Consider the following 27,847-nt stretch of genomic DNA (forward strand, 5'->3'; position numbering starts at 1 on the left):
TTCACATTTCTTTCTTTTCAAATGCCTTAAAAAAGAGCTGTGCCGTGTCACCCAATTCTTTTTCCGAGGGGGAGAGGAGAATATTTAATTTTACTGAAGTTTATGAAAGCTACTTCCTGAAACTAAAGAGTGCAGTGCGTTATGTACTAAGAATGCCTGTGTTTGTAAATATATTACAGGCAAATGCAATACAAATTAAGCACCTATGCAGAAATTATCTAAAAACAGCTTCTCTAAAATCTGACAGATGATTGTGTAATTTGAATACATATAGGTATTTGAGTAAAATATTTATTTAATAATACAAGTTCATCTGTTGGAAGCAGAGAACCAGAAAAGAACTCTGCATCCATTTTTTCTACGTTTTCTTTGTCAAAATAACCTGCATAAAAGGGAATTAGAACATAACCGATCTACCTTCCACAGAAAAGAGTAATATTGCCTTGCTGGTCACATTTAGCAAAAGTATTTCTATATTTTTTAACAATGAAACCAAGGACTCTGGCTGAATAACTTCCCTCAACGAGAACCCATATTTTTACAAACTAAACCTATCCCAGAGAGAACTCCAAATCGTTTGCAATTTTGTATACTTCTTTCTATGACAAGGTATAAAGCCATTCTCCACTCTTGGCTTTAGGGGCCTTGCCCTGAATTAAACAGGTGCCTTCTTAAATAGCTTCCCAGTTCAGCAACACAAGCAACTTGTGGTTTTCAGAAGCTTGGCTCTAAGCCAGCTCACTTGTATATCTACCTGCCAATATTGCTTGAAAGGGCAATATAAAGTGAGAAAGAAAATGCAGACTTAATTTCTATTGGTTTAAATTTAGTACTGAAGAATGACTCTGTTCAATTTTAACCAGAACAAAAGAGTTCTGAAATATGCATATAAACCATGAGTCTAGAGGAATGGTCAAAAGGATCATGAAGAAGTTATAATCTTGAATGCACTATAATTATATCCAGTTGATATTTAGGAATTGAAGAGTGAGTGAGACTATTTTAGAGAATTGTATTCCAGTCTTGCTTAAAGTTATCTACCAGAAAATTTTCTGTATGTGTGTGTGTGTGTGTGAAAGAGAGAGAGACTAACCACACACAGAAATGAACTAGGAATTCAGTGCATCATTCAGATATCCGTTTAAAATAAAATGATAGGTAAAATGTGAGTTCCAGATCACCAAATTCCCATTTCAGTTGCAACATAATCCTTTCCAGTGAAGAGTTGGTTATCTTACTCCTGTATATTTGACACGAGCATGCTCTCTTAAAAGTTTAAATTAAACCTGTTCAGTCCTTCTGAAGTAACTGGCTAAGGTTAACTGCATGCTCCTAATGAGGAAACAGAAGGGGAAAAATAGGAGGAGAAAGTTTCTAGGCAGGAAATAGGGACAACTGCTTCAGGGAGTAAAACAGATGAAAATATGATCAATAATGGATTATTATGTCTTAGTTGGAATGATAAAAAGGGAAAACAGTAAAACACTTCCTATAAAAAGTTAAACACAATATCTTTTGTAGACACCTATCATACATGGAGCCTTACAAATCTGCATATCGCTATTGCATAATTCCAACAAAAATGAATCGGGTCCTATTTGTATTTTCTGCGACTTAATCATCGTCATCATCTCCTTCGTCTTCAGCCGCACGTTTTCTCTTCTCCCCCTGGACAACGGCATCTGTGGGAAAGAATTTTTACACATGTCCAAAGGAAAATTAAGGGGCGATGACTCCTGCACACTGTTGTACAGTTATTTTCATAACTTCCAAACAATTACATGTAATGGTAACTTACACATTTAAAATATCAATGAATCTGCTCAGCAGAAAAAAGTCTTATCAATTTATAACTCTAAAACTTAAATTTAAGTAGTATTAAACAAGTTTAGAACCTCAAATGAACCAGGAATTTATTATAAGTTAAATGAAAAGATTAATTTTATCCCCGCTAACAAAATTTATCGAAGTTCTTTTTGTTCTGAGAGAAAACTATCCGAGAAGGCAATTTTGGAATCCAGAATAGTAAAACTTAAAAAGTCAATACAGGCTGAATATGAAGTTTACCTTCTTCCTCATTGTCTCGCTCTTCTACATAATCATCATCATCCTCTTCATCCTTTAGAGAAATTAGTTAATGATTTCAAAAATTCAGAATTAAGGTCCACTTAGCTAAACTTATGAAAGTAAATAAGTAAATATTTTCCATGTAAACAAGTGAAAACCAAAACTATGGTTAACAGCCCCTTAAAGCAACTGTTGTAATTGAGGTAATATAACAGCCATGCCACCCTTCCTCATAACTGGAGGTTTTAGATTTCAACTTATACAATTCTCAACCGATTGCCAAGCAGATACTAAACTGAGAGGTGTTCTTTTTGCCTATATATATATATATATATATTATTACCACTGTAATCCAGGCCCAGATCCTGCTTTGGGGGAATTAGTAACCTGTCATCTGAAATACCAGTTCAGATTATTTAAAAAGCAGTTTCTAAGATGCGGTTTAAAAAATCCTGATAATTCTCCTGCGAAATATAGTGAAAGATGAAGCCTGGTAGGTATAAATGAATAAAAAAGTATAACATACCAACTAAGGAAAATAAAATAGCATATTAAGGAAGGTGGCATATTTGACTTTTTTTCTAAAGCCTGAATACAGTGAATATCCACTTGTGCTATGGCAGAAGAAAACCTGTAGAGGACTGGCACAAACTGACATGAAGCCAAGTTAATAAAGTGTAATGAATTTTGGAAATATAACCTGAATCTCTTCTTTCATCAAATAGGAAAGGCCCACTTCCTCTTCTTCCTCTTCCTCTTCCCCCCCCCACAAGTCTGAAGCTTCGTCATCTTCATCGTTTTCCTCATATTCTCCTGGTGGACCAGCTTTGTCCTCGTCTTCATCCTCATCTTCATCCCCATCTGCAGGAAAAGTGAATCAATGCATGCTGTATCCTTCACTCCTGACTTAGAACCTAAGGGTTGATCCATGGGTTCAAATTCAGCATACAGTGAAAAACCCCACTTCTAAACGAACGTAGGAGATAGTGGAAATAAATACTCAGGTACTCTCTTGCTTCTAAAAGGTTAGGGTTACAACCAAAGGTTGTAACTAAACTACTGAAAAGACCTGCAGCTATACAACAAACGATTTCTAAAAAATGTATATTTATAGGAAATGTAATTTTGCCAGCTGCAAGGTTTATTTTCCCCTTGTAAGGAAATTCACTAGTTTATTAGCATGTAGAACAGGTATAATTTGAATAGTGTATTTTGATCTCTGGCCAGTTTTCATATTTCAGGTATGTATTTCCTACCCGTACCTTGAAAATATTCATAGTAAATATTCCAATGAACAATTACCATCATCGTCTTCTGAATCACGGGCCTCGTTATCATCCTGATCAAACCCATCTAGATATGTGATTTGGTGGAGCAGTTCAAACACACTTTCTCTGTAATCTTCCAGATTTTTGATCTCGGAATTAAACAGATCAAGGCTTTTCAGGTTCTTCAGATTTTGCTAAAAATTAGGAAAAACACAGAAATATTATTTATTAAGTTGCTAAGCCAAGTTACTATGCTATATATATTTATCCATGGGGTTTTGGGCCAAGACAGTAAGAGAACTGAAACTGCTCTTTATAGTTTTCTACATTGGTGCCAACTCCCTTTGTATGCTAAAATGAAAAACAGCTTTGTGGTCAGTGACCAGGTGGAATAATTCTGCCTGAGATGTGATATGTATAACGGCACTCATATCAGTGCGGAACCCAAACCTGATTCTAACTTCCAAGTATTAGGTAGAAATAGCCGCTAGATAACAAGGAAATCTCTTCATTATAAAATGAAATGCCAAAGGAAAATATGTGCAAATGCCTACAGAGTTGTTGCTGGTTCCTTTTTTTATTGGGCTTGCCAGGGTTCAATTTACAGTAAATTGGTTGAACTGCCTCGCCGAAGAGGGTGCAATTTGTAAGCCAACACATTAGGAGGGCCCATCTTAGAAAAGATTGTATTGTATTTGGTGTTTAATCACAATCATATCACCCGTATCAGCAGTTATGACACCAATTATTCAAACAATGATGTTCCATTTTTCCAAGGCTCTTTAGCATCTTAAATACATTGGCCTTGATTCAGTAAGTAAGGAAAATGAAGTGCATCTTAAGATCTCTTTAAGTGTCCTTCCTCTCCATCCAATTCTATACTTACAAGAGTTTCAACAGTGCTGAGATCCTTGATTTTGTTGCCGCTCAAATTTAGATATGTAAGATTTGGACATCTTTCTGCCAGGACTTCTAGACCGCCGGAAATTAGATTGTCACTCAGTTCCAGCTACAGCATAAACATGTCAGTCAGTGGGGGTGACTTTGAAATCTACACATTTCTCTCATGAAAAAAATTATCTAAGCAAATGTATGTTTTCATGATACAGTGAGCATAATAGTTAGACAACATATATTACTAATTATCATGGACAAGATTCTTACGCAAAAGGCTGCGTGGGCATTAAAAGTCATATCCCTGCCACATGCCACCATGAGGTCAGCTGCTGTAAGCAAACACTCACCCTTCGAAGCTTTGTCAGTGTAGGGAGTTTGGCCAAAGAGGTCAACTCTGTGTTGGCCATGCTGAGAAACTCCAGTTCTTTAAACGAGTCATTCAGGCCTTCAATTTCACCATTGTTGGACTGGCAGTTGTCCAGCACCAGCTCAGCCACCTGAAAGAGCAGCACATTCGCCCTTCAGCTGGAGGAACTCCCCAGTCTCTGGCGCAGGGGGTGGAACCCCCCGTTGAAATATTTCCCAACTTTCTCTTGCAAACTGAATTACTAAAAATATGTTCACTTAGATTAGCTTTGGGCACACGTGATAATCACGTCATATGTAATCAAAACATTTTTTTTTATACCAAGACAGGTGATACTCAGATATAGCAAAGACCTTTTAAAAAAAAAATGCCCTGAAGGAAAGGTCTTTGGACTTTGACAGATACAGTAACAACATTTTTAGTAATAACTGGAAACTTTATTCCAAATAGGAAGCATTCTGACACTACTGTACCCTACTAATTATGAAAGGAGACTTGGAAGCTTAATGTAACCGTGGCCTTCCTTGTCCTACAAACAAACGGCAAGCGCTTTCTTAAGTACAGCATTTCCTCACGTTGATTTGGGCTCCCCCAGGAGCAGGGCCAGCCTAAGAACTGTTCATGGTACTCTCTGTAGTGGAATTTTTAAACGAGACTTGCAAAGCTTTTAACAACAGTGGTATCTTTTATTTTTACTAGGTACTACGAGAAACATCAATTTCCTGTACAGAAAACACCGTAAAAAGTGTATGATTTGAGTGAGTAAAGAACTTTTCACATTTATTCTCATGAAAGTACTAGGGAAGGGGGCTCATTGCGTATTGTGCATTATGGGCACTGCGGTGGCTATTAAGTCTTCATCTTCGGCACCTTCTGAACAAGGGCCTCCAGCAGGGAAGGTGCAGCCTTTGAGCAGCTCTCTTTGGCTGCCCAAGGCAGGGAAGGGGTAAGGGGCAAGAGAATTGCTCTGCTCCCTCCTCTCTCTTTCCAGCCCAAAGCCACAGAAATGCTTGAGCATATTTTACAAGAACCACAACTTTTCATATAGGGGAACCTTTGGCAATCTTCCAAAGAACCTCAAGCTCAAAGAAATCTCCATTCAATCCCATGCAGAGGCCAGGGTGGGGGCAGGGGCGGGGGCTGAGGAAGAACAATCTTGGGCCACCTGGGAGCCCTGACTGGCCAGTCCAAGACTTTGGGCTCCCCTGCCAGCCACGCAGCTGCTTTGGGGACAGCCTTTCCTTCTGGAAGGGAACTCTGGTGGAGGGAGCCCCCCTGGCGTTTTCTGCGGTGTTCCTGCGACATGAGAAGTTTCCTGCTTCTCCTCCCTGGTGGGTTGTTCTTAGGCTCCCTTCCACCTTTCTCCACCTTGTGCTCTTGGGGCAGGCTGGATTAAAGCTCGCTCTGTCTGCAGCCATTTGGTCCCTAGGGCCAGCGTAGGCCATCACATCCTACGGCAGGAGGTGGGTGCACTCTTGCCTTTGTGAACACTCTGGAGGCACAGGGCACAAAGCCCCAGGCGGGCAGGCATAGTTTATCGCCCGATCTCTGCTGGCCTTATCTCCTTGACCGCCCAGGCATGAGATTTCAAGGAACGGGGAGGGGCGTTGCCCATCCATGGCTGCTCTTGTTTTAGAAAGATTAAACCCAACTGAGAACGTCTGGCTGGCTGGGGCCGTGGCGTGTTGTGCTTTTTAAAGAAAGGGTCCACCCTCCACCCGCTCTACGGGGACAAGAGGAAGGAGGCTAATTCATCTGCGTAGAAGAACCTAAGATGGATTCAGCTGCAGCCAGCGTTGTTTACCAGCATTTGTGTAAAGTACATTCGTTACAAGAACCGGCAGAGTCCAGGGTGGTTTCCACCCTTACGGACTACCTGGCTTTTTTCTGCATGAGAAAGGGGCGGGGGGGGGGGGGACACCCAACGGGCAATTTGCTGGCTGGGAGGAAGGCAGCCTGAAGAACTCCCCGCCACCTTTTCACAGTTGAGGCTGCCTAACCTAGATTTGACGAAAGAGCAGTTCATTGCAAAAGGGGGGCAAGGGAGGAAAGTTTTAACTTGGGAACCTCCTTTCTGGTGCTGGTTCTCCTTCATCGGGAGCTTATTTTTAATTAACTGGTTTGGGGCGGGGAGAGGTTGCACGCCGGAGACTGTCCCAGCCGAGGCGGCAATTGGGAACGGAAGAGTTAACCAGCTCGCCTCTTGTATGGGGCTTCCAACAACCCCCCTTAGGGTACGGAAGGCAGGAGCAACCTCGCGTCCTGTGATTTATGTCGCGCCGGGATCGCTCGGGGAAAAGGTGGAAGCAGGAGAAAGTCAGAAAAGCCCGTCGGCTGCTGTTGTTGCCGCCGCCGCCGCAGGCCTCGCAGAGAGAAGCCCGTCTCTGGGAGGTCGGGCCCTGGATAAGAGCCCCTGAAAGGACTGGTCGAAGGAGACGGGTCCGGCGGCCGCTGTGCTGCTAAGCCCTCCCCCCCCTCCCCACGCTCCCGCCGCCGAGCGCATCGATCGCCGCGCGCTTTTGGCACGATTGAGGCGCGAGGGGGGAAATCCTCGGAATCTTTAACAATCGTCGGTGTCCTGCTTCCCAAGGGTTTGTCCTCACCTTCTCGGGCGTGCGGTCCCTCAACTCCAGGTTTACGCGCCTCTTCATGTCCAGCTTTTTCATCGCCATCTGGAAAGCCTCCAAAGTGGAGAGCAAGGAGGGAGGGGCGCAAACTACCTAAGGAGAACCCGACAGGCAGGCGTGGGGATGCGTGGCGAGAGGGAGGGGGAGAAGAAGAAAGGGAGAGTCTCCCCTCTCGGCTGCTCAGCAAAGGGCCCCGAAGGCGGTGCGAGCGGAGTTGGGAACTCCGGGCTGCTTTGCCACCCAGATCCCTCCTCCTGTTGCGAAACACGCAGCTCCTTTCCCTTCAATGGCCGCTCGCACACTGAGCCTCCATGACACGGCGCATGGGGCCCCCTAGCAGATGCTCCGCCTCTCCCGGCGTGGCTCTCGAGGGCGCTCCCCGCCCCCGGAGCCCATTGGCTGAACGCGGGGAGCCCCCGCGGCTCGACGAGTCGCTGCGCCCCCCCTCCCGCGCTCCTCGGGCGCCGATGTCTCCTTTTGTGTGCGCCTAAGGCGCTCTGGAAGCAACGCGGGGCGGTGGGCGGGGCGGCCGATGGGCGGGGGGGCTGTCGCGGACCCCTTGTCCCCTGCAGATAACGAGGCTCCGAAGTTTTTTCTCTAAAAAAGGATCTGCGTGCTTATCGAGCCCCGCTAATTGTTGTGACACGATCTTTCATGTTGCTTTCCATCTGCATATACATTTGCGGACTAGAGGCTAACCCAACCCCCCCTTTTGATAATAAAGGTAATGGTGGGAAAGTGCAAGAACAGCACAATATTCTTTCCCTCCGTGTCTGCAGTTTTGGGAGCTTTGAGTTTTTCTTTTGTGTGTAGGGCAGGTACAACGGGCTGCCTACTTTGCTTCTCTGTATCGGCTCAGTGCTTCCTATTTCCCTCCTGGATGGCCAGTGTCTTAACAGCTGAATTCACAATCTGCCTTTTAAAAACATACCTAGTGTGTTGGTTTTCTCACAAGTGTTTAATTACAACTAATATCAGTTACTTTACTAAGTAACTTCAGAAAGGATGAGTGGCTAAGACGCTGAGCTTGTCAATCAGAAAGGTTGGCGGTTTGAATCCCTAGCCATGTAACGGAGTAAGCTCCCATTACTTGTCCCAGCTTCTGCCAACCTAGCAGTTCAAATGCAAAGTAGAAAAATAGGGATCACCTTTTTGGGGAAGGTAATAGCATTCCATACACCTTCGGCGTTTAGTCATGCCAGCCACATGACCACAGAGACATCTTTGGACAGCACCAGCTCTTCAGCTTTGTAACAGAGATGAGCACCACCCCTTAGAGTCAGAAACGACTAGCATGTATGTGCGAGGGGAACTTTTACCTTTACCTTAACAGCGTCCTTACACTGGTGGCAGGGTCAGAGCGGGGCGGGTGGAGGGACCGCGGGGGCTGGCCGGGCTCTGGTGGGCTGCCTCCTGTGCCTGCTTGGCAGTTTCTCCAAGCAGACCCAGGAGAAAGCCAGCCGCCGCCCCCCACGCACACACACACCCCTGTGCGCTGGCCTTTGGCTCGCCTTCTTGTGACGCCCCGAGAGGGGAATTAACTACCCCACAGACCGTCTAGGCAGGGAAGAGGTGTCCCTTTTGAATGGGGCGCCACTTCCCGGCAGAGGTGATTCAGCTTCTGAGAGCCAAGCCAGCCTTTGACTTCTTGGTGCTCTCTGAGCTCCCTAGCTAGGTAATTTCATCCGTGCTAGTCAAGTGGGACTTTTAGAGGTCAACCCCACTGCCTCAGGTGCTTTGATTCAACTCTTCCTCCAAATTTCTGCCTTTCAATAATAAAACATTCTTCCACAGAAGGATTTTATGACAAATTGATTGAATTAGATAAGATTTTGACAGGTACTGATAAAAAGGTGATTAAAAAATTGTATGGTTATTTACTGGAAATTAAACTAGAGGAAGAACAAGTTAAAGAAACTATGATTGCTTGGGGGAAGAATTTTGGATATGGGATTGACCTAGAGAAATGGCAAAAATTGTGGTCTCAAAATTAAAAAATGACAATGTCAACAGCATATAAAGAAAATTTGTATAAGATGTTTTACAGGTGGCATTTTCCCCCCGACAAGAATAGCAAGAATGTTCAAGAATAAATCCGAAAAATGTTGGAAATGTCATCAGATACCTGGCTCATATTACCATATTTGGTGGACTTGTGAGGACCCTAGAAAATATTGGACTAAAATACACATGTGATTGGAAAAAATGACAAAGAAACATATAGACTTGAAACCAGAGACTTTTTTATTGGGAATTTTACCTGCTACATACAGTAAAGATTTAAAATATTTGATTGTAAATGTATTAACAGTGGCTAGGATTGTATTTGCTAAAAATTGGAAAAATGAGAAAATACCATTACAGGAGGAAACTATTAAGAAAATATTGGAATGTGCTGAAATGAGTAGATTGACATTTGAAATTAGAGAACAAGAGGATAAACAATTTTATAAAATCTGGGACCTTTTCTATCAATGGTTGGATAATAAAATACAATAATAGAATACTTAGAATTTTAGAAAATAATGAATATATAAAGATGTATTTCTTTTTTTGTTATTATATTTATAAAATATTTTTAGGATAGATTTGGGGACGATTATATGAATTGTTATATAATAAACTAAGTAAATTATAGTTATCTCGCAAAGTATGAATGAACAAAATTATAGTCAAATGACTGATTATTAGTGATACTAGGGCATTCAATTTTTGATTGATAATATGAGTTATTATGCAATGTAACTGTAATTGAGACTATGAAATGGATGCACAAAAAATTTGTAAACCAACCGACACACTGCTTGTATATTTATGAAAGAAAGTTGGATGTTTTTATGTTTTGTTTGTTTTTGTTTGTCTTTAAAAACCAATAAAACTTGTTTAATAAAATAATAATAAAACATTCTTCTCAGGTTTGAGGAGTGTTGTTGAGAAAACTGTAACAACTTTGGCATATATTAGGATGTTGAACCAAAATTTTAAAAGGTAACATCAGATGGCCATCCCAGCTCCTTGACTGTGTTAAAAATCAATTTTTGGGGGGGGATTCCAAAATTATGCCTGAAAAAAAAGGAATACTGTCTGTAATTTCACAAGCCACTGAAATGAGTAAGATAGACTTTGAGGACAAACTTTGCTGATTGCTGGTTTTTTTTTTTTTTTTTAAATAATGGGCAGAATCGGTGCAAAATACTATAAATAGCAGTTCGTTCAGGATGCTGTAGTTGATGCAGGTTGAATTGAAATGTCAGGGACATCTTTTCAAAACCCACAAAAAGCATCTTCTAAGAGAAATGAATGGGCTTCTCCTACCCCCCACCCCCAAATAATAATAATAATCATCTTGTTTTGGTTGGTCTCCCTTCTCTTGGCTTCCCTCGTCTGATTCATTTCCGTTCACCTGAGTTACCAGGAGGACAAGTGGCTGCAGCATCTCCTGCTGATGTTTGGGGCAGCCTTGTCTGTCCTGCTGCAGGAAGCCTTCCGCTTTGCTCACTTCAAGCTCCTCAAGTAAGAGGGAGTGGGTGGGAGAGGGAAGGAGAGAGGGAGCGGGGGAGATAGAGAATGAATAAGGCAGGCAGAGGCAGAGACTTGCCATTAAACAGCTGGCCAATCGGTGGAGCCAGTCTATGCCTGGCTTAATTTTCTTAATTTTTCTCTATAAACTTGTTCCAGAGATTCCCAGGAACTGCGGTCTGAGGGTAGTAAAGCGTGGGAAATCTTTTACTACTTAGATAATAACCCTACTCCAGTGCTTTCTTTGGTACTGACTTCAGCTTTCAGAGCAAGGCGTCTTCTGAGGAAAGTCACTCTTTCTCTAGGGATGTTTGTTTGTGCGTCCTTTCTTTTATTTCATTTGCAGGTGGGACTCTAGCTTAAGCTGGGATTGGTGAACCCAGTACTCTCTGTTCCTTGGGATTGTGTGAGAGTTAGAGTTAGTGATGGTGTTAATTCAAGATGTAATTTTGCTCCTTGAACCTAAATGGGACAAAGAATCCAAGAAGAACAAGAAGAGGGGAAAGAAGGGGTAGTCAGTGGAGGCGGCCGCTTGTTACTGGTGTTTGTGGAGCTTAAGCGAGTTCCCCGCTTCCTCTCCTCCTGTTTTAGGAGAGCAGATGAAGGGCTTGTGACCATGAGCGAAGATGGGCCATTCCCCGGTTGGATCAAACAAATGGCCTCTGGCAAGTGAACCCTCCTCCGCCTCTGGGGGTTGCCGCAGAGGAGAGTCAAGGGTCTTCTTCTGCCCCCCTCCTTTTTGCTTTTTGATGACCTCAAGCTTGGCTTAAGTGGCTGCTGCACATTTGGCACCCTAAACACTTCTAGATTCACTTCCTTTTCAAAATAGTTATGCCTCACAAAGCTGCTGTCTCATTTTGGGAACTGCCTTTTCGGAGTGCTCCTGCCATGTCTTTTCTAAGCAGCTGTCAGGGTTGCTGCTAATTGGGCAAACCATTTCAAATGTTTTCCACTCTGATTTCCCATCCACCAGTAGTGTCCGGCCTCTCCTTTGGGATTACCAGTGGCCTCTTCTCCATCATTAACATCCTTGCCAATTCCATTGGTCCCGGCACAGTTGGCATCCATGGGGATTCGCCCTGTTACTTCATTACTTCAGGTAGGATCTTTTGTGGGGGGACAGGTTGCTGGAGCAAACTTTTTTTAAAGAAAGTGAGAGGACTTGCATATATGTGGCTTTTCCCCTGGTCCCTGTGGTGTTTCAGCATTTTCAAACTTTTTAGAATCAGAAAAAGTATGAGATACAGCTGGCTAGGCTATAGAAAGGCAGCTTCCCCACACAAGACAGGGTTTAATGCAGGGAGGAATCTATAAAACATTTGGCATAACTGCTTTCAGGCCTGCTTCACCTGGTGTGTGATGTGCATAGACTGGGCTACAAACCCCACGAAAACAGAAACAGCATTTTGTTGTGACAGGCATGAAAAAATAGTCCTAAGGCTTTCCTTAAGAAAATGCTGAAGACAGTAAAGCTATTGTCCCCAAAGTACTTTTTTTTCCTTTTCAAACAGCAATTGGACATTCTTGGGGTTTTTTTTTTCTTTGAAAATGTTTTATTCCTCATACAAAACTCTTCTTCAGTTCTGAGGGTGAGATCTAGTTTCTTGGATGAGAAGCAAAAGGTTTTCAAAGAAAGAAAGAAAAGTCAAGAAAGTCCAGTTGCCTTTTGAAAAAAGAAAGCACTTTTGAGACAACCATGGTGGGGATGATTGAGAATCTCCATAGACATTTACAATAAATGATTTTTTACAGTTTTCGAACCTTTTCCTAATCCTTTTGTTAGGCATTTTTATATGACTGTGCCTGTCTGATGAAGTCTCATTTTGTTGTGCTTGGCCCAATTCCGTACACTGAGCTGTCAGAGGCTTTCCACAAACTCAGGTGTGTCACGTGGCTGAATTCCCCTTTCTCGGCTTCTCAATCCAGCTTTTTTAACCATGGCCCTGGTTTTCTTACACATGTTCTGGGGGACCATTTTCTTCAACACCTGTGAGAAGAGGCACTACTGGAAGCTGGCCCTGGCGATTGTCAACCCTCTGGTGATATCTGGGCTGGTGAGTGGATCTGGAAGGAGATCAGGCTTCCCAGGATTTGAGCTAAAATGTGTGTTCGATCTTGTTCTCCTAAGAAGGCAGCACTGGGCTTCTACTCTTTCTAGATTGGCAGTCTCCAGGACAAGAGATCCCACCCACCCATTCTTTCTTTCTGGGGAAGGGGGACGGGTTAACAGCCCAACATGCCTGAAAGATAGCTCTAAAAAGATATTTGATCTGTTAAGTGCCCTATGCCACCAGACTTGAAATTCTAGACCTAGACAACCTAGAACTATGACGCCTTCGGTCTGATATAAGTATAGTACATAAAATTATACATTGCAATGTCCTACCTGTCAATGACTACTTCAGCTTCAACCATAACAATACAAGAGCACACAATAGATACAAACTCAAGGTTAAACGCACCAAACTTGAGTGCAGGAAATACGACTTCAGCAACAGAGTGGTCAATGTCTGGAATACTCTACCTGACTCCGTGGTTTCTTCCCCAAACCCCAAAAACTTTAACCTTAGACTGTCTACTATTGACCTCACCCGTTTCCTAAGAGGTCTTTAGCACACCAACGTGCCTACCGTCCCTGTCCTATTGTTACTTTTTATTTTTCTTATATATATCCATTTCATGTATTCATAACTATGTTTATACTTATATCTGTTATCTTATAATCTCTTGACTAAATAAATAAATAAATAAGTAAGTAAGTAAGTATGCAGGAATAATCCCCAGGTCCTTTACTACAGGAGCAAGTTTCTCTTATATTCAGCATGGAGTAATCTCATGATCAATTTTTGACTCCTGGTAGGGAGGCTTCTGCAGTGGCCCTTTGCTCCTGCCATTCTTGTTCACTAGAGTAGAAGAACACAAAACTCACAACAGGGGCAGGAGGAAGTTTAATAAATATCTATTATGTTCTCTTTGCAGAGAAATTCTCTCTAGGTTTTCACATTCTCGGTACTCCATGTGGTGGGGAGGGGGAAAGGTTCACTTCAATCGCTTGCCCTTTTTTCCAGAACAACACATGGGTGAACCTCTCATATTCTGGCACTGCAATGCAATTAGGCAGGAACCGGGCTGGCGTCCCACATTCACCTGCTCCTCACCGGGTTCTCTTTGCCAAAATCCAGCCAGCAAGGAAGACACCCAGGCAGCCCAAGAGCACTGCAACAATTATGGCAATGACCTCACCTGGAAAGAGAAAAGAGGGAAAGAGGTCAGAACAGTTAGAGTGGGGGGGAGATGGGATACACCCCAAGTTTAAAAATGGAGTGCACTTCCTCTCTGAGGACTAGAACAGTGAACAAACTGAGGTATGAGGCCAGGAAGTTCATGGCTGGAAAACACTACCATCGCAGGTGTCGTTCTAGAACGCCAGAAAGGGGGTCCAGCTTGCCATTTCCCATTTTCTTTGCATGATTATTGGACCGACAGAAATCCCTCCCCACCCATGATGGCCATCTCTTTAACCAGGTCCTCCTCTGGCCCTAGGGCAGGGCAGGGCTGGATTGGCCAGGCTCCCATCCTCTACCACCACTGCAGCTTGGCTAGCTGGTTGTGCAAGTCCCTCCTGGCTCCCTTGAGCAAGCATCACAGGAGGGGAGTCACACCTGCAGAGTATTCAGATGGCCCTAGAAGGGAAGGGAAGAGAGAGAGTTCTGGGGGCAGGTTTGCTTCCTCCTTTCACCCCCAAGCCCCCTTTTTTCCCTCTCTGCTTTACTGCACCAGCCTGGATTTGGTGCTGCGCCAAACCTGTCCACCAGAGGGCAGCGTCCCCCATCTCCCCGCCAGTCCAGGTACCTAAACCAGGAAAGCAGCCTCTGTGCTCACCCACAGGGAAGGAGGAGAAGACCACGCGTTGATTCAAGGACTGGGGCACCCGGAAGTTGCTGACCAGCAATTCAGAGGGTGTCTTCCCGTCTTTTGTAGAATAAAGAGATTTCTGCAGCTTCTCCAGCTAGAAAAGATGTGAGTCAAGCCAGTTACTAGCTTCCTCTAGAGGAATTTAGTGGGGGGGGGGCACCGCTGGATATAACCCGTTCCTATTGGATAATGAGAACCATTCTCCAACAGCTGTCCTGGGGCTGCTGCCACCGACCCCCCGCCCATCCCAACATGCAGACCCATTGCCTAAACTTAATGACAGACTTCATCTTTCAGGCTCTACCTGAGTGGCAGAGATGCGGGCTGGCTGGCGGAAAACTGTCCACAGCACACTCTGATAGCAAGGCGGGGTTGTCAGTGAACCACTGTAGCGGTAGTAGTGGCCCAGATGCGCCGGGAGAAGCTCTCGCACACTGAAGGGAGCAACGGTGACTTCTTGCTCTGGTGAGTTTAAAAGGTGGGAAACCAGAAAGAGAAAACCAGGATGATGGCAGAAGAGGTGCGGGGGAGGGGGGAGTCCAGGGCTGGCTTTTGGGAGCCTTTCTGTTGTGCCCCTGAGGCTGTATAAGGCTGGAGGACTACCTAGCTAGCCTCCCAGCTCCAAGAAACGGGCAGGGGGTGCAGTGGCCTTTCTGCAGAGCAGCTCCCTGGCTGACGGGCTTTAAAGTGCTTGCTTCTGAAGAATCTCACTGCTGAGAATCACTGGAAATATAAAATCTATTTTCCAGTGCTTTTTTCAAGAAATTAATGATCCTGAATGCTTTGTTTTCACTGTTATTGTAAAATGGGCGTGTATTTTAAGAAGCAGATTGCAAAGTGACATGTCTCGATCCTCCCCGGGAGCCCAGCTTGGATTTCAGGGTTTCTGCCAGCAGTTCCTCTCTCCCCCTTGTGCTTTTGTCCCCCAGCCCCTGCAGCCCTCCCTCCCCCAAAGGACTTCTACCTGCATAAAGGATGCTGTCCAAATGGCCCAAGATGTGGTTGTAGGCAGGATTCTCCACACTGTCAACCTGCCAGATGCAAAGAAGAAATGACTTCTCTCTGCTGATCAGTGCTGGCTCTCTTTCTTTGCCAGACCACCAAAGGCACAGTGCCCTGCCTGTTGCTGAATAATTTGCTTCATGTGGGGCAGAGGAGAAGTTTTAAAACAGAAGAGAGAGAAAAGAAATGGGGATCAAGGGATAGGAGAAGACGACTCTGTTTGCTTGGCACTAGGTGTAGGTAAATGTTTACCAAGGAGGCAGTTTTCATTCAGGAAAGAAGGTTCTGTGGCACCATCCCACAGGAATTTTCAAGGCCTGAGAGTTTCAGGCAAATTGGATAGGAATGCAGACTTCTTTAGATGGGAAACTGATGTCCTTGGCTACATAAGCCCATGTGGGACTCATTCATGCCTCCTTTAGAGCACTGACCTCTGGTCATGGTTTTGGAAGCGTTTTGCTGTATGCCTCCTGCTGAAGAAGTCAGCCCTAGACCGCCTTGAATGCCAGTGGTGGCTGCGTCGTCCCCCTTTGTCAGCAGAGGAGCTAAGAGTTTAAGTGACCTAGTCTGAAAGGAGAGCTTCCCTGGGCCTCCCCTACCAGAAGCTCTGGAAGGACGTTAATAAACGTTGGATCTGTATTTTTCAGCTGTCTGTAGGGTTGGCACGTGGCTGTCTAAGGAATGTCTGGCGTAAGGGAGCGGGGGGTGGGGGGGAATCCTAAGTGGCCAGAAGGGTAGTGTGGAGGAACCAAGGAAATGCTCGACTGTTCTGGACAGTGGCCATTGCCCCATCTTCACCCAGCAGACGCTCACCTCCAGGAAAATGCCCAGCACCGCCAGCCCATCCGGTTGGTGTTTGGCTACGCTCAGGTTGGCATACTTCTCAGAGTTGAAGTGGACCACATGAAGCTGAGGGTGAGGACAAAGAGTTAAAGGCAGGGAGGAAGAGCTTCATGACTTTATCGAAATGGGGGGGAATTGGGATTTCTTCTTGCGGGCAGCCAAGTCAGCTTTTCCGACTATGCAAAACAGCTCCATTCCTCCTTCACCCCATGGCCAGAGGGATCTGCTAGGGCAAAGTCCTTCTGAGGAGAGAGCTGTTCCATTTGTTACGGAGAAAAGAGAAGTTACAACACACCAGCGATGAAGAAGGGGACGCAACTGACAGCAGAGTTTCACGGGTGATGCAACTGGGGGTGAGGGAGCCATGGTGCCAGAGTCCCAAGTCATTTGGGGGCCACAGATATTGGAAAAGTCCAGACCAGTCCATGCAGAATGGGCACAGAGAAGTGGCCCTTCAGAAACAAAGACCTGGATACAGGGAGGGCTGCTTAAATTGGGCTTTCCAGATGGGAGAGTCTGCAGTCCCCAGAATTCCCAGCCAGCCGTGACGAACACTCTGGGTGTTGCAGTTCCCAGATAACTCCAGCAGAAGTGGGCTTTCCTTGCGGCTCTTTTCTCAACCTCAGTTGGGTCAATTCAGCCACTGTTTGTGCCCCAGCAAGCGGCCCGGACGGGCTGCCTGCACATAAGGGCCACTGGCTTACCTCTGCTGGGAAGGCCTGTCCATCCACGCGGTGCTCAGAGCCCCCGGCCCGGCTGTTGCTGCTGCCCCAGTGGAAGTGCAGCTGTACTGCTGAGTAGAGGCTGGGCAGGCCGTGCAGGCGCAGGTTCTTGGGGAGGGAGAGCTGCACTGCGGAGACAGAGAGCAAGGAGCCTCAGCTTGCAGCCAGTGAAGAGGAGGGACACTGTCACAAAGCAGATCTATGGCATGGTGTTCTTTCTGGAGTTACTAGTCCTCAAGGTGAGGAGGGCAGAAAAAGCATTGTCTTCTTAACCAGACGATAAACACGATAAACAACAGATCCTGTGAATGTTCTCACCTGTGTGCCCGTTATTGGTCAGGGTCAAGGAGCCGCTCCCAGGGTCTCGATATCCCTCTGGCTCAATGGGGGGCAGAGAGGGATCATACTGGACCAAATGTGTCTGGATATCGAGGGGCGATTGAGCCTGCCAACCGCAGTCTGGATATCCCTCTGGCCAGTGTGCCTGTCCGTCGGAGCCTGGCAAGAGAAAAGGCTTATGGATCCGGGACATAGAAAACGCCCCCCTCTCCTCTTATAAAATCCCGCCCCCTCCAATTCTGGAAGTGCCTGTTCCTTTTTTTTCCAACTGGAGACCTCCGATGGGCCTTTCCGGAGCACCTGAAGGACTGTGGGAGCCTTTTTTCAGCAAAGAGGCACGTTTGGGCAGTCCCTCCCGACTTTGTAGCTGCCTTGGCAATTCGGATGAGCAGAGGAAGGTATCACTTGTAGCTGTTTCTCCTTACCTTCGTATGTCCAGTGGGAACCTGCAGCAGAGGGCAGAGGGAGAGGCTCTTGGCTGAGAGCTCCAGATGCAGGGGCACTTCCCTCCTGGCAGGAGCCCATAGCAAAGACAGGGCTGAATCCTTCACAAGGGAAGAATCCCACACCCGTTTCCACAATGACCGCGAGGGATATGAGAGCAGTTGCTCCCTCTAGCTTGACTGGGGGGGCGGCATGGCTGTGTCCGTGGGAGCCCCACTCTTAAAGAGAACGGGCACCATCTCCAGCTGTCCCCGGCCATGGCGCCATATTCTGATCTGCATTCTCCCCTGTGCTGGAATTCTGTCCTTTATTTCGGAAAGGAGCTTTGGAAAAAGATTAGCTGCTCTCCAGGGATCTAAAAGAGCACTGCCAACTGGGACTGCAAGTCTAGTCTTTGATCAGACCTTTGAAATAAGGGGCTGCTTTTTTTAATCTAGGCGATAACCTCTTTCTCTCTTTTGAAAGAGTGAAACCTGAGTTGATACACCAGCGAAAAGAGGCTGAATTCTTCCACCATGAAAAAGGGCAGCTGGCCCTGAGCAGACATGTCACCTCCTAAAGGCTTATGAGCTGCTGCTAAATTTATTCTGGCTGGTGGCGTGAAGATGTGTGTTTGGCCTCCTCCCCAGAACTGAGAGGAGTCCCAGAGCTGAGATCCCTCGGGTGCTGCCCTTGTGTCTCGGAGGACCTGGGGAGTCCAGCCCAGCACACGGCCTCCCTGTCTTGATCTTGGCACCCCCGTTTAGAGCTGGCTTGAAACCATGGCTTTCTGCTCCTCTGCCAAGGAGGCCTCATCCTGTGCTCTTTGCTCCTTCCATGTGGCAAAGGCAGGGGTCAGGCTGCCATTTCCTTGCCGTCCACTCCCCTTGAGCTCCACCTGGCTGGGCTTGTGTTTGTGGCCTCGGATACGGTTTGGGAGTTGTCAGCCCAGACTGCAGTGGCTGAGTCCATGAGCACGGAAAGCAGATCACGCCGTAGAGCAAAAGAGAGTTGAGCATGATTGATGGATCTGATGAAGAGCACTCTGCACCCAAATACCTTCAGATGTCTGTGGAGATTCTCAGTCGTCTAGGTTGTCATCTATGCTTTCTCCAAAGGGCAACCCGACTTTCTTTGTTTTTTTTTCCCATGAACATGTTTTGCTTCTCATCCAAGAAGCTTCTTCAGTTCTAGAAAGCCCAGTTGCCTTTTGAAAAAAGCACCTCTAGGTTAGCCTTCAAAGCTTCCTGGTCAGACTCATGCTAATTCCTCTCCTGAAATCTTCTCTTGTTACAAATGGTTGTATTCTTTAAAATTTTTATTCTTTTCTTATTACTCTGCTTTCCTCACTCTTTCCCCTTCTTGGGCTGTTCAGTTCAGAAACTTTCTTTCAAAAATACTGTTTCTGTGCTTGCTCCCAGGCAGTGTCTTTGTAAATACTTTTCCAAGATTGTTACCCTCCCATTTTATCAGAGAATTTTCAGATTCATGCTTTCATACAAGTGAAAGGCAGATAGATAATTCTAGAAGCTGCTGCAAATGCCTGTAGGCATTACAGCTTCTGGAAGTCCTAACCGAACAGAAGACAGAGGGCAGGCCCTCTGCGAACCTTCCTCCCCAAGAAGAGCAGAAAGAGCAGAGTTGTTTGCAAACTTTGCCAGCCCTCCATCCAAATGATTAGTCGGAGAACGGGCTCACTTGCTTTCAGAGAAACAAATAAGCGTCTTTTTAAAAAAAAAATTAAAATGCCTCAGCAGCCCAGAGCGGTTACCAGGAGTAGCTGCATTGTTGTGTCCATCTGAGTCTCTGCCAGAGAAAGTCCCCCTCCCCAAGCTGCCTAATTGCAGTGGGCCCCCCTGGAGAAAGGCAGAGGGCCCCAGTGAGGAAACAAAGAGTTGGGAGGAAACAGAAAAAGGCCACTTACCCCCACTTGCAGCCAGGGCTTGGGAAAGAGCTTGCCAGAGGGCGAGAACTAGCAACATCTTGGAACACCAGAAAAAGAAAAAACAGGTGAAATGGGAGGAAAACTCCAAAGAAATGGATGGATCCTGAGCCAAGAGGCAAAGGCAAGATCTTCCGCTCCCACATCTGCACCCCACTGCTTGCCTCTTTCCAGGGGAGTCAGGAGGTCCCCATTGGACATCGACCAGAAGGCGGCCAATGCCATTTAAGGTGGCTCTGGGCAAGCCAGGCAGCCGGCCTGCGGCTGAGGCCACTCGGCTCCTTAAATCACCCGTCCACCGGTCTGTAGAGTCCCAAACGTGTTTGGACAGGGGGGAGGGAGCTGGAAGAGCTTGGCTCCCCTTCAGGCCTGTGCCAGCCAAGTCCCTGCGCAACAGGCCGGTTCTTTTCATCTGAGCTTTCAGGCAGGCACGGGGAGAGGGGCTCAGCAGGATGATCCGGAGGAGGCACAGCTTTGGCCTGGCTCAGAGGCAGGAACAGGGGCAAAATAGTGGCCACATGCTGTTGAGCTTCCATGTATGTACACGCAACATTTCAGCTTTTTCATTTTGTCTTGCATAAAAAAAATGGTGTGGACATATTGAGCATCACAGTTTTGTTGTGGCATCCCAGAGGCCCATGTCTGGTCCTGGGAAGGCCTGGGTGGGGGTCTTTTGTGGCCTTTCCTGCTGCTATAAGGAGTCTCCCCCTCTTTACAACAGAGTTGAGGCTTGTTGCTGGGTACAGAGTGTGCCAATAACTTGGGCACAAAATATTTTGGGTAGAAGTCACTTCCAGTCTGGTGCTTCATGACTGCTGGACTACACTTTTATGTCTCCCCCTTCCCCATCCTTGACTGCCTGGAAGGTGTTGGGATGGGTTATATCACACATTAGCTGAATTTGCTTGTTGGCACAGTGGTAGTTGAGAGCTGACTTGAGGTTCTGTGGATTTATTTTTCTGATGTAGCAAGTGCTAAATCCATAAAAAATAGTGAAGAATGAAAGAAAAGGAGCTGAATTTCACAGAGGAAGTTACTGGCAGAGAAAGGGTTAAGCACAACCCCCAACCCCCAAGTGGAATAGGCTTCTTGCTTAACTGGGGAGAACCACAAGGGCTGTTGCTGCTTAGAAAGGTAACCAATTGGTGGAGCCACAGCAATGGGGCCAAAGATCCTGACTGCCATTGACCTTTTATTATCTTGCTGATAAAAGATTGGCAAAAAGACAAGCAGCAAACGTCCCATGGAATTCTAGTTCTACAGAATTGGAGCCCCTTGCCTGGGGTGAAGCAGGCAGGCAGGCAGGCAGGCAAACCCAGAAAACTCCTCCCCCACCCACCCGCTCCTGAGTTTGGGCTGGACCCCACCAGCTCCCTCTTCTGTGCTGGGTTTTTGCCACCCTGAAAGAGAGCAGGTCATGGTGACCCAGTTCCCCACCCAGCGTTTGCCTGATTGCGCCAGGTTGTGCAGTCGAGGGGTGGGGGGAGAGAACAGGAAGGCAGGGCAAGGGAGCCCTTCCCCAGTCAGGCCAGGAAAGGCAAAGCAGCAGGACTCCCCTTGCCTCCGGACAGAAGGAGAAAGGGGGCTCGCGCATTGACTTGTCAAGCAAAAGGAGCGGGTTGGTGCCTGTGTGTCTGGTTCAAACCACACACCTAATGACGGGACACTTGCCTATACTGGGGAACCCAAACCGCCACCGGGTCTTTTGCGCGTTGGTTAAGCTTGATGTGTGAACGTGAAATACAAACACAGGCTAGACTTGAACGTTTCGCCAGCACTGGGCTTAACTGGAAGGAGAGGAACGTGTTCTTTTATGGGTGGGTCAAGCAAATTGCGATGTCCTTACAGGCGGTTGGAGCGTCCCTGGCGCTTTGGGGAAAACTCGGGTTCTCGCTGTCCTCTCCGGATAGAGGCGCGTTAAATTCATGCCGTTGCGCTTTCACCTCTGCTAATTCGCATAATCCCGATTAACGCTTGTGATGATCATGGGACGTTCTGGCAGATTCGGGATTGCGCGTCCCCGAAGGCTAAGTAACACAAGAACCGAGCCGGGGTTGCGTAACGGGCGAGACCGGTTCCCGCTCCTTCGTGTCGAGCGCGCGCGATCCGGAGTGCCGCCGGAGGGCTTCCCGCAGTGATGGGGCCGCTGGGCAGGATAGCTGCTCTCCGGCCGGATGAAGTTGGCTTTGCGAGCAGCCCCGCCGCCCGTTCGATCGCGCCGCCTTCGCTGCCTCTTTCGTCCCTCTCCAGCAATGCACTCCGGTAGCGCCACGGTTCTGAACCGCCTTCTCCCCCGCAGACCATCCAGCGAGGTAGGCCAGGCCAGGGGCCGCGGATCCGATCCCCGCCGTCCCGAAAAACGAAAGCCTGGCGGAGGCCGCTTTGCATGCCGCTACCACGTGCGCGGAGACGCGCCCGCAGAGACACGGGGCGTGCCACTCGCCTCTGCCCCGCGCGACCCGTGTGTCGCCTCCTGCGCCTGGCTGGGGCTCGCCAGCCAATGGTGCGCGGCCCGCCCCCCCCCGTTTGATGGGGACGAGCCAATGGCGCGCCGGGGCTGTGGCGCGTTCGGGGCGGGCCAGGAGGGGCGGGGCCTGCGGGCACGTGCGGCGCAGCACGTGGCCGCGTGGTCAGAGCCCTGAGCTGGGCTCGGCTTCTCGGCGGCCGGCAGATCGTCGGAGACGCCCGGAGCAGCCGGTGGGTATTGGCGACGCGAGCTCGCCGTCCTTTCCGTCCCTCGAGATTTTCCAACGGGGCTTCGGGATGGGAGACCGGGGCCGGCGACCCTCTCCGGGGCATGTGCAGAGTGCGCCTAAGGGCGTTGGGCGAGGGAGGACCGGCTGCCAGTGGCAGCTTCCGCGTTTGCTGAGTCTGGTTGGGTGGCGGCTCGCGCTCGGCTGCCTCGCCGGGCGGCTTGGGACCTTTTGGAAACGGTCGGCGCTGTTTCTTTCCAGGAGCGGGACCGGGGAGTGGGTTGGCGTGGGACCGTCGGGCGAGGTCGGGGTCACCAGGAAGTCAATCCCGGCTTCGGCTCCTTTGCGTTTTGGAGCCCCGGGCAGGCGAGCTCGGGACTTCTGAACGAAGCGTGAGACCTTCGCTAAGGCGGCTCTGGAGCTCGCTGCTGTGATGAGGCGGGGCGGGGTGGGCACGAAAGGCCGGCCTCGAGAGCTCCTGCGAGGCCGGGGACGGAGATGAGGTTACTGGCGAGAGATGTCCCCGAACTCCGCAGAGGCGACTTCCGAGTCCTGTCAGGTGCGTCGTCGTTGGGGCTTCGCTCGCCTCGCCCCGGCTTCGAGGTTTTGCTGGCTTCGCACCTCCCGTGGGTTTCGCGGACAGCCGCTCGGGCTGAGGGGTTCTGGTCTTTCCCTGCTTCCAGCGTTTGGGGCGGTTCATCCAGAAGCACCGGGCCGACGGGCAGCATGCCCACCGACCGGCCCGGTGAAGATTGGCTTCGGAGTGACTCTGAGCGGTTGGCGCTCTCAGGGTGGTGGCGGCAGCAGCGAAGGGAATGGAGATGCAGTTCCTTTTCCTGAGAAAGGCTAGTGTTTCCCCTGGCAGAGTTCAAAGCACTGGCTGGCAGCATGTAGCACCTTGTAGAGCCTGGAAGTGGCCAGGCTTGGGATCTGTTTGGATGGATTGTGGTGCTGACCCAATCAGCAGAAACCGCCCCTTCCAGAGGCTCTGTTCCTTGTGCTTGGGGAAGGGGAGATAGGTGGCTGCTGCTGGGATTGACTGGCTCAGCAGAGAGAGGGTGTTGGCTTTTGTCCCATGTAGCCTTGAGTGCTGCTGCTGCTGCTGCTGCTGCTGCTTAAAGGAACAGGAGGGGGCCTCTCACTTCCAGGAAAGCGGGGTGAAAAGTCTTGTGGCAATAGCAACCTGTAAATGCTTTCTGGTCTAAGTGCCTGAGGAAGGAAGCTAGGCTGATGGACATCCCCTCCCTCTCTTTTAGCAATCCAGATAATCCATGGATGACATGGACAGGAGAAGCGTCTCTTCCTGGGGGTCCTTCTATTCCGTGGAAAGTGCCACCAGTGAAGAGGAGGAGGGCGAGGAAGAGCAGCTCCTATCACCAAAGGGGAATTTCAGAATCTTCCTTCTCGATGATGGGAAGGAGGTGAGGCTGCCGAGACGCTGTTGCCTCAATGGTTCAGGATTCCTCCTCTTGCCAGGTCTGTCTGGTCAGGGACCCAAGCGGCCTCTTGGATTGCAGCCTCCTGGTTCTGGCTGCCCCTGTGATCCAGAGGGTCCTGGGGAGACATTCCGTAGCCACCGGGTCAGTCCAAAGGGAAGCCTGCCTGGGCAGAGGGTGAACCGAAAGAGGGCCAAGGACGGTGGTGGCTGCAAGCTTCCAAGCAGCACCACAGGAGGCAGGCAGGCCCTTCCGTGCCCCACGGCATCTGTGTCATCCCCTGGGATAAAGAGGCAGCGGAGGAAAGAAACGGCAATGGAAGAGACCCTGCCTTCTCCCTGTTGGACGGAAGGGGACCAAGCCTTTGCACAAAAGGTGAGCTCACTGACAACCTTACTAGGGATTGGGAGAGCTCTCTCCGTGAAAGTAGACCCGCCAAGAAACTTCTGGATCTGAGCAGTTATCCCACCGCTTCTTCCTTTTATGAGCGAAAGGGGAGAATCCACTGGGGGTTTGGTGAGCAATCATCACCACACTGGAAAGGATCATTTTTACTTGGCAGAATAGGTGGAGGCCACACAGCTGTCTGGTTTGCTTTCCATAAGGCAGCCTTGTTCAGTCAGTCCATCTTAAGATTTTGGAGGTGGCTTGGAAAGGGCAGTTTAGAGTGGGGGCTCTGCTAGTAGAGTAGCCATTCTGGTTTAAGCTGCAGATAGGTGGTAACCTCATGGCCAGAATGCCCCTGTTGACCAAGATAGTGGCTCTGTCTGTATTGTTTTACAAGGAAGTTTGCAAGATTCAGGAATAAACATCAATTGTAGTCTTCCATTCATTTCCAGATTCTTCTTTCCTCCCCAGAGAACTGTTTTTAAATCTTGTTGTGCAGCTTTTTACACTTCACACTGTTTTGTGCTCCATGTTTACAGTGCTGGGAACTCCAAGGCTTTGTCCGCCCCCTGTCGGAGCTTCTGAATCGCTTGAAAATGGGCTGTTTTGACCAAGGTTAGGAGCAGCAGGTGCGCCTGCCTGGGTGCCTGAATGCGAGCAAAATGGGTTGGACATCCTGGCAACTGGGGGCTTAGCAAGCTGCAAGTCTTGTCTGGGTGCCTGGGAGGAGAGCTGCTTTGATTCCGATATTCCCATTACAGTTGGCCCTTCATAGAGACCCTGCCACACAGCATGGGGGTGGGGAACCCATCCCATTGTAATTCAGAAGCCTCTGAAGCATTGAGTTCTTACACAGCCAAGCAGGTTGTCTTGGAGATCAGTCACTTCTCCTTTACAACCAGAGCTCCGAAAATGGATTGTTTCTATTGACATTTTTGGCCTTCTTTGCTTTTCTTGCCGCCGCCCCCCCCCCCCCCACCACCACCACGCCACCTCCCCCCATTACAGTCCACAGATGGGTGAGTGTTGGATTTAACAATCAATGTGGACAAGTCACAGAGGATGAGATTATTGGCTGCACATCATCCTTTCACCCTCTAGGCAGCAGGTGGGGTGGGGAAGCATCAATGGTTTGCTACTGTGCTTTGTGGTTCTGCCAAAAGGCTTCCAGGGTGAGATCAGTCGCTCTAATCCGTTTAGTCCTAGCAACCACATTTATTGAGCTTCCTGTTTTGGTGCCTTGCAGGTCTAAGCAGTTTCCAGCAGAGTGTGGCCATGGATCGGATCCAGCGCATCATTGGTGTCCTTCAGAAGCCTCAGATGGGGTAAGGGTCTCCTTTGCTGGCCAGTGCGCTGCTCTAACCCCCTAACGGAGCCGGATGTCTTAACCATTTTCTTGTCACCACTGAGCTCCTGCTGTGCTATTGCAGTTCTGAGACTTGCCTTGTCATAAAACATTTTTGATGGGGCCCCTCTGGACTACATTTTACAAGGAAAAAGTTTTTTAAAACAGTGCTGTAGCTTTGCTTGTATGTAGTAGAAGAATCTGGACGGCTCCATTAAGTATGTATTTATCTGTCTGGCTTCATCTTCCCTCGGCTTGCAGGGAGCGATACCTGGGCACCCTGTTGCAGGTGGAAAAGATGCTCAAGATCTGGTTCCCTCACATCCCCTTGAAGGACTCCCAGGCCCGCTATGGTGTGTCAGCCAGGGAGGCGTGTGGGGCAGCAAAGGTGAGGGCCAAGATCACTTTGTTTTGCCTGACTTGGCTGGATTCTGTACATAACCCATTGACATTATGGCACATATGTGAACACGTCACCTGTATAGAGCGGGACGTAAAGCCCTGTGAAGCAGTATATAAGTATATAAGCCTAAGTTACTGCTAATGCTATCCTGTTGAAGGGGGTCTGGGGTATCCTTGCACTCGGCTTGATTTCCCACCATCTCTGTTAGTCCTACTGTGTAGACCAGATCATGGGAGGCAGAAGCACGTCCATCCAAGATGACATGCTGAGGCCTTTCTCGGACCTCTCTTCCTTAGAAGACCATGATGTTGGCACTTGGCAGGGAGAACCGGTGCCCTTAGGCAATGGACCTGCTCTGAATCTCTCCTGGACTCACACGTTGCCCTTGAACCCTCTCTTGGGACAAGTAGACTTCAGTCAGATGAACTCTGCGCTTGGACAGATCTTGCTGGGGCCAAACACGAGCAATTGCGGAGTGGTTTTCTTTCTCCAAAAGGTTACGTTTGAACAGGCTGCTTCCAAGACTTTTGCACATGGCTACCCTCCTAGCGTGCTGTTCTCTGGCTCAGGGGAGCCACCTCGTTGTCAAAGCTTGCCTGGTGTCCTGACAGCAAGCAGCTCTACCCCCAGAGGAACTCTTGGTGGTCTCTCTTTGTCGCTGCCCCACTTGTCTGGGGAGAAGCGGGAGAGGAGTGAATCATCTGTAGGAAAGCCTACGAAATGCCACAGTTCTTGATGACTCAGAAGACAAGTGGACTTGCAGACCATCTTTTCCGTTCTTCACAAACTTTTAAAAAACTTAAATATTTCAAATATGTTCAAGAGAAAGAAGAACTGTACCTGCCCTCAGGGTGGAAAACTTTAGTTTCAATAAAGACACTGCTACAAAGGCTGTTGAAGTTTATGGTTCTTTTTTCCATCCTTTTAGACATTTATCTTTGTGATCTGATACTAAACTATACACTATTGGCCAAATATGGTGTAGGCTCTGGCCCCATTATGCCCACTCTTCCATAAGTCACCAAGGCAGGAAGATAATTTAATTACAATTTATGATTAAAATTTATGATGAGATTCCCTTTCATTCAAAGAGGGAATCCTGAGACCTATCTTACATTCCCTTTTTTAGTTAAGATATCAAAGTGTTGGAAGAATAATTTTGGGTTCTATGCGCCAGGAGTGACACAAGATCAAACAAAAAATGAACTGCAGACATACTGTGAGAAAGAAGATTCATTTCCTAAAAGCAAAAATATTTTCATTTAGGGGTAGAGTACAGAGAAAATGAGATGGAAGGCATGGTTTTATAGGGGGGACTGGTCCTTGGTGTGAGGAAGGGGGTGTGATTTGTATATATGCTGGTCATGTCCTCCTTGTGCAGATTGCTTCTGATTTGGGTTGTGATCCTGCGTGAAATCCAGAATGAGACTGCCCTCAGATAATGTGGATTTCACCTCTGAGGTCTCCCTTTATCCTGGGGAGATTCCTGTTCTTTGACATCATCAGTGGATGCTAGTAGGGTTATTCTGGGGCAGATCAGAGCTACTAAAAGGAGAGTGTGGAGATCAGGCCTTCTACCCATGGGAAATTACAAGAGAAAAGCTGCAGACGTTTCATTATTAGGGAGCGTGATCAGTGCTGGATGTTACATG

The 27,847-nt window shown here is 47.9% G+C and overlaps 4 protein-coding genes across 8 annotated transcripts; 2 read left to right on the forward strand and 2 right to left on the reverse strand.

Moving 5' to 3' along the window:
• Positions 1–277: 277 nt before the first annotated feature.
• Positions 278–7,529, reverse strand: ANP32E (acidic nuclear phosphoprotein 32 family member E). Its single transcript, XM_026720283.2, has 7 exons — positions 7,203–7,529; positions 4,580–4,729; positions 4,222–4,344; positions 3,370–3,529; positions 2,768–2,928; positions 2,068–2,119; positions 278–1,682 (listed from the first exon to the last, which is right to left on the reverse strand). Exons 1-7 carry the CDS (start codon positions 7,269–7,271, stop codon positions 1,615–1,617), a joined length of 783 nt encoding a protein of 260 aa, XP_026576068.1. The 5' UTR covers positions 7,272–7,529; the 3' UTR covers positions 278–1,614.
• Positions 2,793–27,088, forward strand: CIART (circadian associated repressor of transcription). 5 transcript variants are annotated; one of them, XM_087914023.1, is made up of 7 exons: positions 2,793–3,071; positions 5,299–5,357; positions 23,881–24,435; positions 24,987–25,062; positions 25,694–25,772; positions 26,054–26,180; positions 26,404–27,088. In XM_087914023.1, exons 3-7 carry the CDS (start codon positions 23,896–23,898, stop codon positions 26,929–26,931), a joined length of 1,350 nt encoding a protein of 449 aa, XP_087770149.1. In that variant the 5' UTR covers positions 2,793–3,071; positions 5,299–5,357; positions 23,881–23,895; the 3' UTR covers positions 26,932–27,088. The 5 variants fall into 5 exon arrangements, with proteins under 5 accessions (XP_087770149.1, XP_087770152.1, XP_087770150.1 ...); XM_087914026.1 differs by lacking the exons at positions 2,793–3,071; positions 5,299–5,357 and adding an exon at positions 20,348–20,467; XM_087914024.1 differs by lacking the exons at positions 2,793–3,071; positions 5,299–5,357 and adding an exon at positions 22,031–22,243.
• Positions 10,474–13,142, forward strand: APH1A (aph-1A gamma-secretase subunit). Its single transcript, XM_026720227.2, is given in 4 exon segments — positions 10,474–10,739; positions 11,337–11,410; positions 11,722–11,844; positions 12,672–13,142. Coding segments are annotated over 4 exon segments (837 nt in total). The 3' UTR covers positions 13,046–13,142.
• Positions 13,676–20,382, reverse strand: CA14 (carbonic anhydrase 14). The gene is made up of 10 exons (XM_026720282.2): positions 19,914–20,382; positions 17,992–18,012; positions 17,546–17,725; positions 17,210–17,355; positions 16,476–16,571; positions 15,625–15,691; positions 14,965–15,122; positions 14,628–14,754; positions 14,408–14,428; positions 13,676–13,988 (listed from the first exon to the last, which is right to left on the reverse strand). The coding sequence occupies exons 1-10, from the start codon at positions 20,341–20,343 to the stop codon at positions 13,900–13,902; spliced, it is 1,335 nt and encodes a 444-aa protein (XP_026576067.2). The 5' UTR covers positions 20,344–20,382; the 3' UTR covers positions 13,676–13,899.
• Positions 27,089–27,847: the final 759 nt, after the last annotated feature.

The sequence above is a fragment of the Pseudonaja textilis genome, chromosome 16 (genome assembly GCF_049901715.1).
Source record: "Pseudonaja textilis isolate UNSWEBS1 chromosome 16, rPseTex1.2, whole genome shotgun sequence".
In the NCBI taxonomy this organism is placed as follows: Eukaryota; Metazoa; Chordata; class Lepidosauria; order Squamata; family Elapidae; genus Pseudonaja; species Pseudonaja textilis.